Below are 20,088 nucleotides of genomic sequence, written 5' to 3' on the forward strand. Positions count from 1 at the left end.
ATATTAAGTTGTGACCGATATAAATAACAGTAAAATTTCTTCGGAATAAGTTGTGACCTCATCTTTACCATGTCAATTTCTTACTATTGGATCATCATCGCAATAAGTTGTGACATCATCTTTATTATGTCAGAGGACCAACAAAAAAAAAACTACAAGAATTAAATGTTTGCTTTTTCTTTGAAGCTTTAAATACATGGCTGGATTAGGTCAAGTTGTTGGCATTTTTTAAAATAACGATTTTTAAATTATACTGATCATGCACGGTATAATTAACCAATGCAAGTAATCTTTTATGAGACCCCATTATTTATGACCTTACAATACAAGAGTTTATAATTTACTTACGATAAAAAATGAGAGTTATATATTATGTGGATCTTCATGTGATAAAATTATGTGAAGTAATCTCTTTTTTTTTTTTTTTTTTTTGCCAAATAATGGAAATTTAAATAAAATATTGCATTAGAGAAAGAAATATTTTTTTATATATCCATTGAAATATTGTTCATAAATGCATTAACCTATCTAGGTATAGTTAACTGTTTGTGTCATTAACTTCCAATTTAGGGAGAGATATATTGAGATCATCACGTGCAAAATTCTACTAATTGAGTATTGAAAAACTGACCAACCATATCGTGACACGTCAAAATATTATCAAGAGTATTAATTATAAGTTAGGTTAAAATACTATTTTAGTCCCTGCCTTGGTTCATTTTAGTTCCCGTACTTTGAAAATGTTCGTTTTAGTCCCTATACTTTAAACTTTGTTTCATTTTAGTCCATGTATTTTGATATTGTTAATTTTGATCCCTGTACTTTAAAAAAGTGATCATTTTAAAGGGACCAAAATAGTCACTTTTTAAAAGGACATGGATCAAAATGAACCTTTTGAAAGTATAGAGACTAAAATGAACCAACATTGAAAGCACAAGGACCAAGACGAACATTTCGAAAGTATAGGGACCAAAATGAACAAAAACTGAAGGTACATGAATCAAACTAGTATTTTAACTTATAAGTTATGATTCATTTCTCTAATTAAATGTACAAGATGATCTCTCTAATATTTTAGTGTAATTTAGGTCATTCATCTTTTGAAATTTACAATATTACCTTTAATGTATTAAAAGATTTTCAATAACATTCCTGGGTTAAAAAATATAATTATTGTTTATAACATATTTGAGTAACATGAGCAATATGTAATGTAACTTCAATAGCCTTTATGTTAAATCTTTTTAAATTACCGTGGGATGATTTTATTAACTCTACGGTGAAATCCTATTTTGTACTGCCTTATGATCGAGTTTTGTAACTAGGCGGTGTAATAGGATTAGTTCTTAAAACTAACATTCCAACTAATTTTTTAACCGTTTACGACAAGCTGTAAAGCTACCTTTAAAAGATGCTCCTCGCATATTTTCTAGGGTCTAGTAGCATGTTACTTGGAAGAAGTGAATTTGTTAATGGGCAGTAAAATTTTGATGATGGGTGAATTGAGTTTCGCAGGTCTAGTAGCATCATAATTAACAACCCATCAACATTTTTACAACAAAATAAGATGGATTATATAATCGATAACTTTTAAAACATTAGAGGCAAAATCTAAAGTCCAGGAGGAAAACAAGCCTGCCACGTCTTGGATAACTAAGAATGAGTAGAGCTGACATCACCAGGTATGCAAAAGAAGAGCAAATAGGCCCGCCCTCGCTAGGTTGTTTCCTCCATCAGCGTGCAAAAACGATGGGATTGACCGAGTGCTCACCACCATTGCCAGGGCAACTCATTCCTTGATCGGAGACTAGGATCTCTTTCTCCATTACCAAATTGATTCATCTACAACTGTTTATAGAAAAACAAAGTGTCTCTCCCTTGTAGTTACATTATTTACCTTCGAACTCTATTATTAACTTAAGTATCGAAATGCTCACCTCTATTTTGTTGGACACACTCGCCAACCAAAAGGATAAGCCGGTTTGCTCCTACATGCCAAATCTCTCAAAAACATGAGAGACTCTTTGAATTTTCAAAACAAAAGTTTGAAAAAAAAACAAAGAAAAAGGGACACAAATTAAGCATGCTTTAAATAAAACAGTTGACTATTCAAATAAGAAAGGAGAAACAAAAATGGCAAAAAGCACAGAAAACGAAACCTAAAACGAGTGAAAGGAAGAGTTTTTGGAGGGAATTCATTAGCCACAAAAAGAAAGAAAAGAAAAAAAAAAGAACATTAAATATCTTTAACTCACAGCCACCTTTCTTTCTTTCTCTCTTCCTTTTTCTTTTTCTTTTTTTTTTCTCTCTCTCTCTTTCTCTCTCTTCAAGCCATTGGAGGGTTTCCAAATAATGGTATCTTGTCTGCAAGCTTTGAAGCCGTGTCAGTAATAACCCCAAAAGCTACCCATTTCCATTTCCTGAGTTAAAAAAGAAAAAAAAAAGGAAGAACAGAAGAACAAAGAGATCAATCCAGCTGAGGAAACAGCTCCTTCTTCTCTCCAAGGTAGTAATGTTCTAAGCTTTGTTTTTTTTTTTAATGTTTCTTGTCTTGTTTTTTGTTTTTTTTTTCTCTCAATCTCTGCAAGAACCAATTTTGGCATCAAATCTGAGGTGGGTTGTGGCTGGATTTCTCTCTCATCATCATAATCATCATCATCTCTCTCTAAAAAGGAAAAATCTGAAAAACCCCACTTTTTTTTTCTTCCTTTGAAGTTGCTATTAGTGGATGGTTTTTGTTTTTCGAGGAACTGATATTGCCTTCCTTTAATGTATGTGTTTGATTTGCTTTTGTGGGTTTTTGCTCCTCTTTCGATCTGTATGAACTCTGAGAATTGGGTTTGATTCCTCTCCAAAAAGATCAAATTTTCCTTTGCTCCCAAATGGTAAATTTTTGATTTTTTTTTTCTCTCAGCTGAAGAAGAAGAAAATGACGAGGAAGAAAATTCAGATCAAGAAGATAGACAACATAGCTGCAAGGCAAGTGGCATTTTCCAAGAGGAGAAAGGGGCTCTTCAAGAAGGCCAAAGAACTTGCAATTCTCTGTGATGCTGAGATTGGCCTTTTTGTTTTCTCTGCTTCAGGAAAGCTCTTTGATTATGCAAGCTCAAGGTTTTTTCTCTCTCTAAACTCTAAAATTTCCATAGCAAAAATAGAAAGCTAATTAGTTCTCTACTTGTTTCTGCATCAAATCAACCATTTTTTTTCTAGAGGAGAGAGAAACTTAGGATGAGGAAAAAATGCATTTTCAAAGCTAAGGAAGAAGGCCAAGTACAAAAATCCTAGTCAAAAGTTAATCATAAACATCATAGGGGGGTGTGACTTATGGAGATGAGGGCCAAATCTAAAATTGTAGGACATTGTTGGGATTTTAAGGACATGTTTTGGGATTTTTTTTCTTTCTTTTGGATGAAATCTCCAAAAGCAAAAACATTAGTTTTTCTTCACCAAAATGCTTTATCTTCTGATGCTTCATAAAATATAGAGTATGTTTATATTGTTGGTAGACTTGGAGATGGGAAAATTTGAGGTGCAATTCATGAAAGTTTTGGATAAGACTTGGGGAGTTTTCAAGTTTGGGGAGATGGGTTTTGTGCTAAATTTGGATTAACATTTGGGTTCTCTTGGAATTTGCTTGTTAGTGTACTTTTCTTTATGTATATGTATGTTTATATCATATTATATATGCAAAATTTGCATTCATTTTCATTTGCATTTTTTCATTTTCATGGATTCCTTTAAGGTTTAGGTATGAAAGTACAGTAAATGAACAGGAAAAAAAAAAGGGTCTAGTCCAGTCAAGTTACAAAGGAGTCTATCAAAAGGAGCTTTTTATTTTGATTATTTAAAGATTTTTTTTTTGTTGAAATAAAGGCTTTAATAAAATATAGGTTTTAATGTTGATTGCCCAATGAAGATTTTCAAGTAGAAGCCTTAATTAGAACATTATTGATAAACTTTAGTTAAATTTTGCTTTGATTTTTAGGCCTCATTAAGTGGCATTTTGCAAGATGGGTTTTTTTAATAGCTCTTAAATATTAATGAAGTAGAAGGGTAAAGTTCAAATCCTCACTATACTTACCAAATGAAACATGAAATATATAGGGTAAAGTTCCCTTTCAAAGATCGCGCTAGAATTCTTTGGTTCGACGCTATCATAGTCACATTTTTTAGAATTAGGTTCAAGGGAAATCAGAGGGTCCTCGTAGAGAACTACCCTAGTTTCGAGGAAGCTTGGATTCGGTTCAACTATTTTCATCCATCTGGTGTTCTTCTTGCTAGTTCCTATTGTAATTAGGATCCTATTCATATTATGACTAATTGGGAGTGTTTTTCGTAACCCTTCGACCTTGTAGGGTACCCCATCTCCTAGTTTTTCACCATTAATATATCAAATACTAAAAAAAAACTTCAACAAATAGGTAGAATGAGATTAAAGATTGAAACTGTGCCAACAAATAAGAACAAATTACATTATTAGAATTAGTTTTTGAAGTAGTTTACTAGAATTAAGCATATTTGATATTGAATCATTGGAATCATTTCCATGCCTCTTAGTTGTCTTTCCTTCTTGGACTATGTACATAACAAACAACCACTATAGACTCTCATTATTATCTTTTTTTTTTTTTTTTAACTTAGATAAAGGCTAAAACAAAATTATAAATAGATTAAAAAATTAACTTAATTATTGTTACTGCCATAATACAATAGGGTTTTTATTTTCTAAAATGAAATGGGTTTAACAACTCATTATCGTTCATGTCAGTTATCATCTCTTGATCTCTTTATTGTACGAAAAATATCGTCTCGTTTTGTATATGCTTACTTCTAAGTTTATTATACACGAAGATAATCTTCATTTTCGATATATTTATTTAAATACTTCGTAGGTACACACTTTAGTTTATTTTATTATATGTGATTTATTTTATGATCACTATGCTCTCTATTTTCTTTATTTTAAAATATTGGTACAAATTCTCTCATTTTATGTGCTTTGTTTCTATTACTTATTATTTTGTTATTGCTTCTTCTTTTTCTTAAAAGAAACCTTTGTACAGAACAAAAACTACCATTAGAATTAGGAAGTAGCACTAAGAAGTAAGAACAAAATATTATAAGATTTTTTTTTTTTTTTTGAGAAAATAAACTTCTAAAAGAAACAAAATAGAATTAAAAGGAAACACTGAAGGTCAAGAGGATTACTAAAACAAACTCCAAACAAAGAGAATTATTACAATTTCTTTTTAAAGATAAACTAGTTATTAGAGTTTTGTTGGTTTGGTAGCATTTTTATTCTTCATTTACTATCTGTGAGAGATTTAAGCTATTTAAAAACAATTTCTTTGTTGAATAATTTACTATATTATAGAATATTTTAAAACGTTGATCAAGAAAAAGGAAAACTGATTTTTTAATACCCCATTTCTTTAAAAAATTTACTTGGATTTTAAAAACTAGCATTAATGTTTTTTTTTTAAAACCTTGTTAATTAGTTTCATTTTTATATAAAATCGAACTTTAGATATATTGGAGAGCTATTAAATAGTTGTATACGAAACTCTTTTATTCGACATAGTTTTAAAAACTCTATTCGTATGCATCTCTAGATTTTAAAAGTTTTAAATACAGCAAATTTACTTAGGAATCACTAAATAAGGGTGTTTGGGATGACTAAATTTACTTTTATTTTAATAAATAAAACCACTTTTTAAGATGAGAATATTACTAATTTAGAGTGTATTTAGTATAGTTTCCTAAGTGTTTTTTAAATAAATAAAAGTGTTAAAAAAACATTTTGAAAATTTTGGATTACTTTAAAATTCTTTTTTCCAAGAAATATTTGAGAGAGGGTCGTCGTTGCCATGTATTGAATACACGATGGTAAGGAACGACTCACTTACGACACCTACCTCGTTCATGCATTATTGAAAAGGAGTTGAAACTCATCACGGAGAGACGCATGAACTCGTGGAAACAACGCCCTACTCTTATAGATCATATCCTATATGTCTTTATACCCTAATCTATCGATCGGATAAATACTTACCTCTAGAACCCTAATAGCAACCCTAGGAACAATCGTTTTTTCCAAGAGCATGTTGGGCTAAACACTTTATTCTAAAGATCAGTTATCCTCTCTTTGTCAATCTAATAGGAAATAAGTAGAAATAATTGAAATAAGATGCAAACAATTTTAACATGTAAAACCTTCCTGAGGCGAGGAGTAAGAAAACATGGAATGAAATCAAAATTTCAACTATAATTAATAATGAACTACAAGTTCTTTCTAGTCACAATCAGAGGCATACCATAATAGAATCTCGAGATAATAAATCTTGGTAAATATGACAAAGAAAGATTAGAAAGATCTCACTAACAACTAGAACCTAGCTAACCACTCTAATATGACTATAGGCCGCTCCCAAAAGAATCTCTACTATCCAGATTGAAGACCCTTCAAAAAACGCTTTTGTCCAAATTCCCTTTCTTTGATCTTTTCCTTCCTATTTCTCTCTCTCTTTCATCTTTCTCATGCGAGTGCATATTGATCGGCTACTGCACAATTTTAATTAAACAAAACCCGAAGACCCTTCAAACATAGGCTTCACATAAGTAAAAAACCCGACAAAGCTCTATCTTTTCATTGTGTGAAGGAACTTATCTTTCCAACTAGGAAGGCACAACCAAACCGAAAAAACCAAAACATCGAATCGAAAAACCAATTTTATCGATTTTGTGGTTCAATTCAGTCCATTATAAGTAGCAATTTGAATAATGCAGTTCAATTTTGGTTTGGACTAAAAAATCGAACCCCAAACCGAACCGAACGGTATATATATTAAGTCTTCCCCTCCCTCAAGTTTGTTCCCTCTGGAGTGTTATCCTCTCGTCTTGGCCCCTTCCCTATCAACCTTTTGCTTTTCATTTTTTTTTCTTTTATTTTTTATTTATTTTTCCGTGAACTGCAAATGGAACTAATTAATCTGTCAGTTTGAAGTTTGGTTCGGTGTGGTTTGTGCACGAACTTCGATTCGATGATTTTTTTAATTATTTTTTCTTTTTGAAATTCGATTTCGAATTGCCTTTTGAACGAAACTTTAAACCCCTCTCGTTTTAGTAACGAAACGACAAAACTCAAGCTTTCATCTTGGTAGATTCTTTTCAGCATATCCGATGCATTACGATTCGTATGTATCTTCTAAAGTTCAAATACTCCATTATTGAGAACATTTTTTATCTAGGGATACTTCACATCTATATGTTTAGTTCTAGAATGAAATATTTCATTCTTATCTGTATAAACTGTTGACGTCTCTGTGTTGCAATATACTCTTTTCCAACACAAAAAGATTAGAAGATACTAAAAAGTGGCATCCAACTACCTACTATAATTTGACTATAGGCAGCTCCAAAAGATATCTCTATGGTCTAAATTAAATACCCTCATGTCCTGAACATGCTATCAAAATTTCAACTCCATCAAACCACATGTCAACCTCCAAAAGTGCTGAAAGCTTATGTATTAATTCCCTTTCTTTTCTCTTTTTCTTTTTATTTCTCTCTTTCGTCTTTGTCGTGCATGTATATTGACCAACGAATGCACAATTTTAATTAAATAAAACCTGAAGGCCCACATGGGCCTTCCAAACATAGTCTTCAGTGGAGTGAAAAACTCAAACAAATCTCAAGTTCTTCGCTGTGTCAAGGAAATTGTCATTTCAGTTAAGGGTGCACCACCAAACCCACAAAACTAAAACATTAAATCGAAAAATCGATTTTATTGGTTTTGTAGTTCGGTTCGGTCGATAATGCATTTTTATTTCAGTTTGCATTAAAAATATCAAACCTCAAATTGAATCGGACCATATATATATTAAGTCTTCCCCTTCTTGAAGTCTTTCTCCTCCCCTGGTGTGTAACCCTCCTGTCTTGGCCCTCCCCTCCCCTTCCTATCAGCCTTTTGCTTTTCTTTTTTTGCTTTATGATTTATTATTTTTCTGTGAAACCGTAAACGGAACCGATTAATCCATTAGTTTGTGATTTGGTTTGGTATGATTTGTGCACGAACTTTGATTCAGCGATTTTTTATTATTAATTTTCTTTTTAAATTTCAGTTTTAGTTTCGGATGGGCTTCGAATAGAACCATGAACACCTCTAGTTTCAACAATAGAATGACAAAACTCAATTTTTTTTTTCTTGGTAGATTCTTTTTCAAGCATATAAGATGTATTATAATTAGTATACATCTTCTCAAGTTTAAACACTCTGTAATTGAGAGTATTTTTCATCAAGTGATACCTTTCATGTATATGTTTGGTTATGGAATGAAATATTGAATTCTTACCTATATAAACCTCCTCATCCGTAACATCTCTTTACACACCTTGTTGCTACAATATACTCTGTTTCAACCGTAGAAAATGCAAAACACTTCTGTAATTTTAACTGTCAAGACATTGTACCACTTGTGAATGTCATCAAATAGTCAGAAGTAGACTTTTTATTATCTAGATATCCTGCTACATCTAAATCAATGTAATCCACAAGCATTGATTTTCAACTTCCAAACATTAGTTTCAAACTGGAAGTACCTAGCAAATATCTCATGATCCACTCGATTGCCTCCTAATGCTGTTTTCATGGATTGGACATAAAACGACTAGCAACACCAACAACATGAGCAAATGCTGAAGCATATGTGTCTCTGCTCATGCCTTCTCTTTATATGTAGAAGGACTTTGCTTGCTTCTCAGTTTGATAAAGGAGAATTGACTGCTTCAGTTTTGCTCATGTTAAATCTTTCAAGCACATTCTCTATGTCATGCTCCTGTGACATATACAATTTATTGGATGTTGTGTCTCATACTATAAACATTCCAAAAATCTTCTTCGCTGACCCCAAATACTTCATAGCAAAGGATTTGCTAAGCTGTTTCTTCAACGTGTGAATTCTTGCATTGTTGCTGTCAACAATCAAAATGTCCTTAACATGAAACAAAAGAGTGATTGAAAGTCCGACTCAACGATTATTCCTTAGCGGAGAAAACCATTTCCCTAAGAAAAATCTCAACTTTTTTCAAAAATCAACGATCAGAAATAGTCTTTTTCAGCCTTGCTCATCCATAACTGACTCAAACTACCTTGTATCACTACCTCTCTGGCTGTTTCAACACATAAAGACTTTTCTTTAACTTGCAGATAAGACCTCGCCTTTCTCCTTTAAGACCTATGGTTGTTCAGTATAAATTTCTTTATCTAAGCCACCATGCAAAATTGCAGTCTTCACATTCATCTACTCAACCTCCAAGTCAAGACTTGGAGCAAAACCCATAACTATATAGAAGACATCTTGATAATAAGAGCAAATATTTCATCAAAGTCAGCACCTTTCTTCTGACTGAATTCTTTGACTACTAGTCTTGCTTTGTAATGCAGTCATGAGGTATAAGGGTGAGCAAAAACTTTCGAAAAATCGATCCGACTGACGAAAACCCACCGAATCAAAGTCGGTCAATGGTTTACTAAGTAATTTGGTTAGAAATCAGTTTTCCAAAATAAAAATCGATTGGTTGCCGGTCGATTTGGTCGAAAGTAATATTTCCGACCGAAACTGACCGACCTTATTAGATATATCATGCAGTTAAAAAAAAAAGAATGAACATTAAATGCTGCTATTTGCAGGCTACAGCTGTGCACGATGTGATGTTTTTAATTTAAAATTATATATTTTCTCTCTTTTTTTACACTCTCTCACATAGTTTCGTGTCGTTCTACTCTTAATCTCATCTCTCATTTTCTCTCTTCTCTCTCTGTCTCGTCCCCTTCATCTTCTCTGATTTCTTGTTCTCCTTCTTTTTCTTTTCTTTTATTTATTAATATAGGTACACCTTTCTCTTCTTCTCCCTTTGTTCTTTTTTCTTCCTCCATTTCTATTATCATTTTGCTTCTCTTTCTTCTTCTTCTCTACTTCCTTTTTCCTTTCTCTTTTTCTTTTTAGTTCTTCGGTTTCTATTATTTTTTTTCTCTTTTTTCTTATTCTCCCTTTCCTCTTCATCAAACCGACAAAAACTGACTGACCGTCGGTGTAGTTGGTCGGTCAGAATCGTAGAACCTCCTAAAATCGACAGGCTTCGACCGATAGAAACCTAACTTGTCGGTGGTAGGCATCGGTTTGACTCCAAAATCGACTTCGACCGACCGATTATCACCCCTAATGAGGTATGTTCTTCTTGTTTCACTTTATAAACTTACTTATTTTTAAGTGCAGTTCTCCCTTTAGACAACTCGACAAGCTTAAAAGTATGTTTTTCATACAATGACTTCATTTCATCTTTCATTGCATCAATTCATTCTCTTTTGTGCTCATATCCGATGGTCTCCTCGTAACTCTCAGGTTTTCCCCTATTAGTCAGTAACATATACTCAATAATAGGATATCGTGTGGAAGAACGCCAATCTTTGACTGACCTCCTAAGTGAAACATCTGTTGGAACTTATGTTTTAGACGACCGTTCATGAACATCATCATCTATCTCAACCTGTTTTGGACCCTCTACCTCATCTGCATCATCAAGTCGATGATTCTAAACCTTATTCTTAGTTTGTGTAGAATGTTGTGCCAAAGGAGCTGAATCAAAATCAATCAAATAATCACTGTGTTGAAACTCTATTTAAAACTATCTTTTGAATGTATTGAATGGTTTGGTCTTATAAAAATACAACATCTCGACTTCTTATGAACTTTTGTATTGGATCTTATAGTTTGTATGGTCGTTGCCAAGGAACATACATGATCTCATCTTTGCATCACACTTTGATCTCTTATATTTAGGAATATGTACGAAAACTTCACACCAAAAGTCACATAGGTGATTGTAGGATATTTCCTTTGTTTGATGAAATTCTGTTCGAGACTTCAAAACTTAAAGAAGCACATCGCGTGAGATCCAAATATGCACAACTGTGCTTAATGCTTCAGCTCAGAATGATCTCAGTAACTATTACTGTGAAAGCAAGCATCTCACCCTTTCAACGATTGTTTTATCCATTCTCTCAGTTAGTGCATTTAACCGAGGAGTCTTAGAATGTGTCTTTTGATGCCGAATACCATTGCTTATACGATATTCATGAAAAAGTCCATAATACTCACCTCCGTTATTGGTTCTTATGTACTTCAACTTCTCACTAGTTTCTCTTTCAACAAAGGCATGAAATTTCTTAAAACACTTACAACACCTAGTGTATAGTCTTCAGGGTATAACCCCATATTTTCATTGAATGATCATCTATAAAGGTCACAGTATATGAGGTGCCTCAAAGTGTGTTCGTCTTTATAGTACTTCATAGATTAGAATATACTAAGTCAAGTATATTTGACTTCCTTGAGTGTTGAGACGCCTCAAAAGATATTCTTGTTTGCTTCCCCACTAAGCAATTAACACATTTTTTGAGGTGCATTCTTTATACGTCCTGAAGCTCAACAATTTTTTTGCAATGCACCAACTGCGCTTCTCCTTCCTGCTGCATCTCTCTTAGAACATAATATTTAATCTTAAAATGCTTGGTCCTTCCATGGAAAATCGATTCAATGAAATAGCTAAAGCGTCTTGATTATCCACAAACATGTTCACACTGTCTTCTTGCTTCAGATACAAGTAATGCATCAACTTCTTCAACAAAACAACCTGGTTCACTGCTGCAGCTGCTACAATGAACTCAGCTTCTGCAGTTTACTGAGCCATTATATCTTGCTTTTTTGAACATCGCAATAAACACCCTGGGCCAAAAGTGAAACAATAGCCAGAGGTGACCTAGTTGAATCACGATCTGAGTAATCCTACAACTCAAAATTTTCAACTTCTCCATCTGAATCATTAGAATGCTCATACTCTTACTCTCCTCCATATTAAACCCATGCAATATCTCTCTGATGTACTTCTTCTAACACAAAACACTTCATTATGCTCTTGCTGAACCTCCATACCCAGGAAGTAATGCATAAAACCTAGATCAGCCATCTCAAACACCTTCATTATTTCTTGATTGAACACCTTTATCTAAACATCATCATTTCTTGTCACGAGCAAGTCATCTACATAGAGAGATACAATCACAACATCAACACTTGATTTCTTCACATAGAGTGTGGATTTGCTCAGACTCTTCACAAAATCCATGTTCTGAAGTCTTCATTTATCTTGCTATACCATTCAACTCATAGTGAGCCTTCTTTAACAAATAAACCTCCTGCTCCCGTCTTGGTGTGATGACTCGTCTAGGTGTGGGTGTTCAACATAGATTGCTTCTTCAAACACTCCATTTATAACTTCACATCCAGTTGATACTCCTTCCATCCATGCAGAGCTGACACGCAACTGGTGAAAAAGTTTACAAGAAATTCACTCCCCAGACTTGTGCATACTCTTTTCACCACTAACCTAGCCTTGTTCTTGTTCATAAAGCCATATAGATTCAATTTGGTCTTGAAAATCCATTTAACTCCAATCACCTTTCTATCTGCAGGCTTCTCCACTAACTTCCATGTCTTATTCTTCTCTATCATACTCAACTCCTCTTTCATTGCCTTCATCCACTTCTGATCTTTTTTAGCTTCTTCATACCTTACGGACTTCAGTGTAACTACATTGCTTATTTCATACACCTCATTCAGTAGTCTTAATCCCTCTAATTGGTGCATTATCAGCCAGTTCATCAAGATCCAGAGAGACATCTTGTTGCTCCACCTCTGCTTCTTCTATCTAGTTCAACTACTCATCCTCTAAAAATGAAACATCTCTACTAGTAACCATCTTCTCTGTGTGAGATTGATTGATCTTGTAGGCTTTGGACACCATGCTATAGCCTATAAAGATTATTAGTTCCGCTTTCTCACTCAATTTGTCTCTCTTAGCCTATGGAACATGGAAAAGAGCACAAATCCATACACCTTTAAATTTGTCAGTTTTGGTTTAGTGTCAAACCAAGTTTCTTAAGATGTCTTCTTCTATAAGACCCTTGTATGTAGTCTATTTAGTGGAAAGATTGTTGCATTTGCTGCTTTGACCCAAGACCCCTTTGGCAAGTTCTTCTCATGCAACAATAATCTTATCATCTCCAAAATGCTCTTGTTCTTCCTCTCACTAACTCCATTTTGTTGTAGAGAATATGAAGTAGTGAGCTGATGTTAAGGATCCCACACTAATAAGATAAGAGATCTAACAAGGGTTTATTATATAAGTGGGCTACTCATCTCATTGCCAATTGGTTTTGAGATGGAACCCCAATAAATATTGACATGATATTAGAGTCCAACAAGCTCGAACAAGCATTCAGTCCAAAAATGGGATTCGGTCAAGATTGATGAGCCAAAAGAGCTACGATCTTGAGGGGCATGTTAAGGATCCCACATTTATAAGAAAACAGACCTAATAACGGTTTGCAATATAAGTGGGCTACTCTTCTCATCGCCAATTGATTTTAAGATGGAACCCCATAAATATTGATATGATATTAGAGCCCAACAAGCTCAAACGAGCATCCAGTCCAAAAATAGGATTCGGCCAAGATCGATGAACCAAAGAAGCCACGATCTTGAGGCGTCATGTTAACGATCTCACATTGATTAGATAAGGGACCTAATAAAGATTTATAAATATAAGTGAGCTACTCCTGGTATTCCGATAATGAAGAAAATAGTCCTGAGGCGATTACAAGCTACCTCACTAATTCGAGCGGGTGAGTGATACGCGACAACCCAAGCGTATTGAGATACTCGGGCCACAAGCCACTTGAATCCAATCGTATAGTTGGTTCAACCCGAAAGGTCAATGTTAGAGGGATTACCTTTGCAGTCGTTACCTTAAGCAGACAGATGACTCACTATGCTTGAGGTCGGAAACACGCCACGAGTTTGTTGACCACTCAAACAAGCATGTTCTGAAGGGTTCAAACACGAAGTCCTAAGTTCAACCGCACAAACGGATTCGAGATTTGAAGGGGGGTTTGCACACGGCAATGAGAGAAACTCAATTCTATTCAAAAGACAATTCCAAGATGTCATACAATGGATGGGTACAAGCCTATTTATAGGCCAAAACCCTTAGCCTTTTAAGGAAAATAACAAAATTAAAAAGAAATTGAAATTGATAAATTCCTAAAAGTCTAAAACTTGCCAAAGTGAATTTTAAAAAATGATAAATATATCAAAGAAATCAAAGATAAAATCCAAAACAAATCTACCAAAATAATCCGAAATAAAAAGACATCTACTCCTTAAATGGGTGGAGTGGGTGGCAAGGCAAGTAGGGGGCACTTATGGGAGTGGCAAAAGCAAATGGTGGAGGTGCCCATGGGGGCTGTCGTGGTTGGTTGACGCGCACGGAGACAGGGATGGCACGATTGGCGCGCGCATGGTGGCGGACAGGGGGCGCTGGGAGTTGGCGGGCGCACTGGGGCGTGCGGACATGGGCGTTGGGCGCTGGGGTGTGATAGGCGTGCAGACACTGGGTGTATTACGGCCTCAGGAGGTAGTGTCAGCTTGTATGCGACCTTCCCAAACTTTTTCTCCACTATACAAGTACTGAAATATTTAGGATGAAGTTTCTTGTTTCTCTTTTTCGCCAACGATTTCTATCTATAGGCTCTGATCTTCAAAAAAACCAGATCTCCCACTTCAAACAGTGCAGTGTAAGTCTGCATATTTTTTCATTCTATTATGCAGTTGGTTCAAGTGATGCGTGATGGTTTCTTGGGTTGCTGATGTAGCCATAGATGACTGTTGGGGTAGTTTTACAGCTGAGTCTTTAGTTGTAATTCTTTTAAAACATTCTTTTACCGTATAGTAACTTCAAGTTACTAATAGTTCGTTAAACTACTAATAGTTTGTTAGTTTGTTAGCTTGGATCTCCTTACAAATAGAGATACCCCTTCATTTAATAAAGCATTATGAAATTCTTACTTTTGTTTGAGATTACTCTCTACCAAAATTGGTATCAGAGCACCCAAGAAAATTCTGGACGTTCAAATGGCGGGAAAGAAACTTACTTTAAGAGACGTTTCTTCCGTGACAAACAAAGAAGCAGAGCAATCAATCGCTCTCCCACCACGAGCATTGACCACACGCTTGCAGTTGGTCGAAGGAGATATCAAGGGTTTACATAATGACGTGGGTGAGATCAAACAGATCCTAGGCGTAATACATCAGCAACTGGAAAATCTGAGTATAAGTCACAGTCCAACAAGAGCTCCTCAAAATACTTCAAGATTCGATCAAGAAGTTAAAGGGGAAGATCAGCAAGGCGTTCATATCCAAGAAAGACAGGCCACTCCTCCAAGATTTCATCAAGAAAGAAGGCAAGAATTCAATATGGGACCAAGATTTCATCAAGACCGTCGCCAGCATCTTCAAGATGTTACTAACAATCCACTGTTTCAAAGGCAACAAGATCCGTCCATTGATTATTCCAGTGATGAGGAGGAAGACCTTGTTGAGATAGAAAATAACCGACGCGGGTATCAAGATCGTCCACATAGACAGCAAGATACAAGTGAGTATAAACTAAAAATTGATATCCCTACCTTCAGAGGGAAAATGGAAATCGAAGGATTCTTGGATTGGGTGCGGAATGTAGAAAACTTTTTTGCATATATGAATACACCAGAACATAAAAAAGTTCAATTAGTAGCATTCAAACTCAAGGGTGGTGTTTCGGTGTGGTGGGACAAACTAGAACTCAATCGTCAGAGGTATGGAAAGCAACCAATACGTCGTTGGGAATGTATGAAGAAACTCATGCATGAGCGATTCCTACCCATAAATTTTGAACAGATTTTGTATAATTAGTATCAAAATTGTCGACAAGGAACGCGCACGATTGCTGATTACATAGAAGAATTCCATAGATTGGGGGCTCGGACGAATCTTGGGGAACATCAGCAATATTTGGTGGCACGATATATTGGTGGGCTGCGTTCGGATATCAAAGAAGAGATTGCATTACAACCTATTGGGTACCTCAATGAGGCCATATCCACTGCTACAACAATTGAAGAACAAGTTAACAACCGCTACAAGAAGACGTATGCTCGAAGAACCACTTGGGATCAAGGGGGTCCTTCCAAACGGAATGCTGTACAATTAGAAAAACCTTCTTTACCATCAGCTGGTGGCTCGGCCAAAGGCAAACAAGTCGCCAAAGACACTTCTTTAGAAGATACATTAGAGCTCCCATTGGGAAAAAAGGTAACTAATGCTTATAACTGCCCAACTTTGGGCAAGTGCTTTCGTTGTGGGCAGGTCGGACATCTTTCCAACGAATGTCTTCAAAGAAAGACAGTTACCTTTGTGGAAGAGGATGAGCAACAAGAATGCAGTGAGGAAGAGCTCCAAGAAGATGACATCGAATATCTAGGTCCTAATGAGGGTGATCCCATCACTTGTGTCATTCAACGCCTTCTCATCACCCCAAATATTGAGCCCACATACCAACGACATGCCTTGTTCAAATCTCGCTGCACTGTTGAAGGTAAGGTTTGTAACATTATAATTGATAGTGGCAGTACAGAAAATATTGTAGCCAGTAAGCTTGTGACACCCCTCCGTTTGAAATTAAATCCACACCCACACCCTTGTAAAGTTTCTTGGATTAAGAAGGGTGGGGAAGCTTAAGTCACACACATGTACAATACCTTTGTCCATTAGGGCTAGTTACAAGGACCAAATCGTGTGTGATGTGTTGGATATGGATGTTTGCCATATTCTCCTAGGGAGGCCATGACAATATGATACACAAGTCGTCCACAAGGGACGTGAGAATACATATGAATTCAGTTGGATGGGGAAAACGGTTGTGTTACTTCCTCTTTCACCACAAAAACTTGTCTTTCCAAAGGATAGTGCTCCAAAAATAGGGACCTTGTTCACACTGTCTTCGGCAAAAAAGCTCATTGTACACAAGGATCTACCTATTCTTGGGCTAGTAATTAAAAATTTTGGGACTATGGAACAAGAACATGGTATTCCACCTGAAGTGGATCAATTATTACTTGACTATAAGACTATTGTGGATACTCCTACCGGATTGCCCCCTTTATGTGATATTCAACATAATATCAAATTTTTTCCGGGAGCCACCTTACCTAATCTTGCTCATTATCGAATGAACCCATCCGAATACAAAATTCTCCATGATCAAGTCTAAGAATTGCTTGATAAAGGACATATACAACCTAGTTTAAGCCCGTGTGTTGTTCCCGCTTTATTAACACCTAAGAAGGATGGAACATGGAGTATGTGTGTGGATAGTCGAGCAATAAACAAGATTACTATAAAATACCGGTTTCCCATTCCCCGTATCGATGATTTAATCGACCAACTGGGTGGGGCCACAATATTTTCTAAAATTGACATTAGGAATGGCTACCATCAAATCCGAATACGGCCGGGAGACGAATGGAAGACAGATTTCAAGACAAATGATGGCTTATTTGAGTGGCTAGTCATGCCATTTGGGCTGTCCAACGCCCCAAGCACATTCATGAGGTTGATGAACCAGGTATTACTCTCTTTTATTAATAAATTTGTAGTGGTTTACTTTGATGATATCCTTATCTATAGCCAATGTATGACTGACCATATGAACCATTTCCAGAAGGTCTTTTCGGTATTAGCTGATAATCAATTAATAATTAACCTTAAGAAATGTATTTTTATAGCTACTGAGATTTCCTTCCTAGGATTCATAATTGGGCATAATAAAATCCATATGGATCCTAAAAAAATACAAGCTATAGTTCAATGGCCACAACCCAAAACAATAAAGGATATTCAAAGCTTCCTCGGCTAGCCTCTTTTTATAGAAAATTCATTCGAAATTTTAGTTCTCTAGTTGCACCTTTAACAAACTGCTTAAAAAAGGGACCTTTTTTTTGGGGACACAGCCAACATGAGAGCTTTAACAACCTTAAAACCAAATTAAGTACCAGTCCTGTCCTAACATTACCAAATTTCGAGCAACCTTTTGAAGTTTCGGTCGATGCTTCGGGCATTCGAATAGGAGCTGTCCTTTCACAAAACAACCATCCCATAGAATATTTTAGTGAAAAGCTAAGTCCCTCGAGACAAAAGTGGAGTACCTATGAGCAAGAGCTCTATGCTTTAGTTAGAGCATTAAAACAGTGAGAACATTATCTTTTAGGAAAAGAATTTATCCTTTTAGCTGACCACTTCTCTCTAAAATTTCTACACACTAAAAAAACTATAAGTCGGATGCATGCTCGTTGGTTATCTTTTTTACAAAGATTTGATTTTATCATCAAGCATACCTCCGGAATTAGTAACAAAGCAACTGATGCCTTAAGCAGGAAACATAACCTTCTTACACTTCTCAAGGGTGAAATAATAGAATTTGATCACCTCCCCGATACCTATGCTACGGATTTTGACTTTCGGGATATTTGGGAAAAGTGCATAAATCATATAGCTACAAATGAATATCATATTGTTAATGGTTACTTATTTAAAGGACATGCCCTGTGCATTCCTCACACATCCCTTCGAGAAGCCATTATCAAAGATGTTTATGCTGGCGGTTTAGCCGACCATTTAGGCCGTGACAAGACCATTACAATTGTCACCATGCGTTTCTTTTGGCCCCAACTTAGAAAGGATGTTACCAATTTTTTCCATAAATGTTACATTTGCCAATCATACAAGGGAACATCTCAAAACACAGGGTTGTATACCCCGTTACCTATCCCTCAGAATATTTGGGAAGACCTTGGACTTCATACTCGGTCTTCCCAAAACTCAAAGAGGCTTTGACTCTGTTATGGTTGTAGTCGATAGATTCAGTAAAATGGCTCATTTGTGGCCTGTAGAAAAACTTCGGATGCCGTTTCTATTGCTACTTTGTTCTTTCGAGAAATAGTTCGCCTCCTTGGTATCCCAAAGTCTATTGTGTCTGATCGAGATGTAAAGTTCCTTAGCCACTTTTGGCGAACTTTGTGGAAGAAATTTGACACTACACTAAAGTTCAGCACCACCAGCCACCCACAAACGGATGGTCAAACAGAAGTAACAAATCGTTCTTTGGGAAAGCTACTCCGCTGCATTAGTGGAGACTGACCAAAGCAATGGGATATGGCACTTGCCCAACCCGAGTTTGCTTTCAACCACATGAGGAACAGAACAACAGGGAAGTCTCCCTTTGAGGTTCTATATACCAAACTCCCTCGGTTAACAATAGATCTCACTAACTTTCCTATTTCTGTTGATCTTAATGTGGAAGCGGAAGAAATGGCTGCTAGGATTACTTAATTACATGAAGAAATTCGCCAACATCTAGAAGATTCAAATGCAAAGTATAAGGCAATAGCAGACAAGAAGCGAAGATTCAAGGAATTCCAAGTTGGGGACCTTGTTATGATTCATCTACGGAAGAGCCATTTCCCGGCTGGAACTTATAATAAGCTGAAAAAGAGAAAACTTGGCCCTTTTGCTATACTAGATCGATTTGGAGAAAATGCCTACAAGATTGACCTCCCATCCGAATATAACATCATTCCGATTTTCAATATTACAGACATTTATCAGTTTCATCCACCTAACCAGTTTTCTTTGACTGATTAACTCGAGGACGAGTTATTTTTTTTGGGTAGGGGAAATTGATGTAGCCGTAGATGATTGTTCGGGTAGTTTTACAGCTGAGTGTTTAGTTGTAATTCTTTTAAAACATTCTTTTACTGTATAGTAACTTCAAGTTACTAATAGTTTGTTAAACTATTAATAGTTTGTTAGCTTGGATCTCCTTATAAATAGATATCCCCTTCATTTAATAAAGCATTATGAAATTCTTACTTTTGTTTGAGATTACTGTCCACCAGTTGCATTTCATTCAGCCAGCTGCTGATCCAACGTCGCATTAGAGGTCTTTTGGCTACCATAGAACAACAGAGGTGGAGGGTTTCCACTATAAACAATTCAAAAAGGAGTGGTTCTAGTAGACCCATGGAACGTGGTGTTATACAAGTACTCCGCCCAAGCTAGCCAATTTCCCTAAGACTTTGGAGAGTCATTGCAAAAA

The 20,088-nt window shown here is 35.7% G+C and overlaps 1 protein-coding gene and 1 long non-coding RNA gene across 10 annotated transcripts in view; one reads left to right on the forward strand and one right to left on the reverse strand.

Moving 5' to 3' along the window:
• Nucleotides 1-1,480: 1,480 nt before the first annotated feature.
• Nucleotides 1,481-20,088, reverse strand: part of LOC148211695 (uncharacterized) — a 29,368-nt gene continuing 10,760 nt past the window's right edge. The window contains exons 2-3 of the long non-coding RNA XR_015790357.1: nucleotides 1,938-2,022; nucleotides 1,481-1,848 (exon numbers count right to left, since the gene is read on the reverse strand). This is a non-coding gene — a long non-coding RNA (uncharacterized LOC148211695). The remainder of the gene's footprint in view (nucleotides 1,849-1,937; nucleotides 2,023-20,088) is intronic.
• Nucleotides 2,289-20,088, forward strand: part of LOC111012209 (MADS-box protein AGL24) — a 60,364-nt gene continuing 42,564 nt past the window's right edge. For 5 of the 9 annotated variants that reach the window (XR_015790356.1, XR_015790355.1, XM_088123167.1 and 2 more), the window contains exons 1-2: nucleotides 2,289-2,506; nucleotides 2,915-3,111. Coding sequence is in view for 6 of the 9 variants with exons in the window: in XM_088123167.1 (XP_087979293.1) it covers nucleotides 2,930-3,111 (182 nt within the window). In the remaining 3 variants the exon portion in view is untranslated. Of the gene's footprint in view, nucleotides 2,507-2,914; nucleotides 3,112-11,570; nucleotides 17,560-20,088 lie in introns of those variants that run through there. The other 4 variants (XM_022286269.2, XM_022286270.2, XM_088123169.1 and 1 more) reach the window with 3 other exon arrangements.

This window comes from Momordica charantia, assembly GCF_013281855.1.
Source record: "Momordica charantia cultivar OHB3-1 chromosome 4 unlocalized genomic scaffold, Mcharantia_2.0 BLBB01000004.1, whole genome shotgun sequence".
Classification (NCBI taxonomy): domain Eukaryota; kingdom Viridiplantae; phylum Streptophyta; class Magnoliopsida; order Cucurbitales; family Cucurbitaceae; genus Momordica; species Momordica charantia.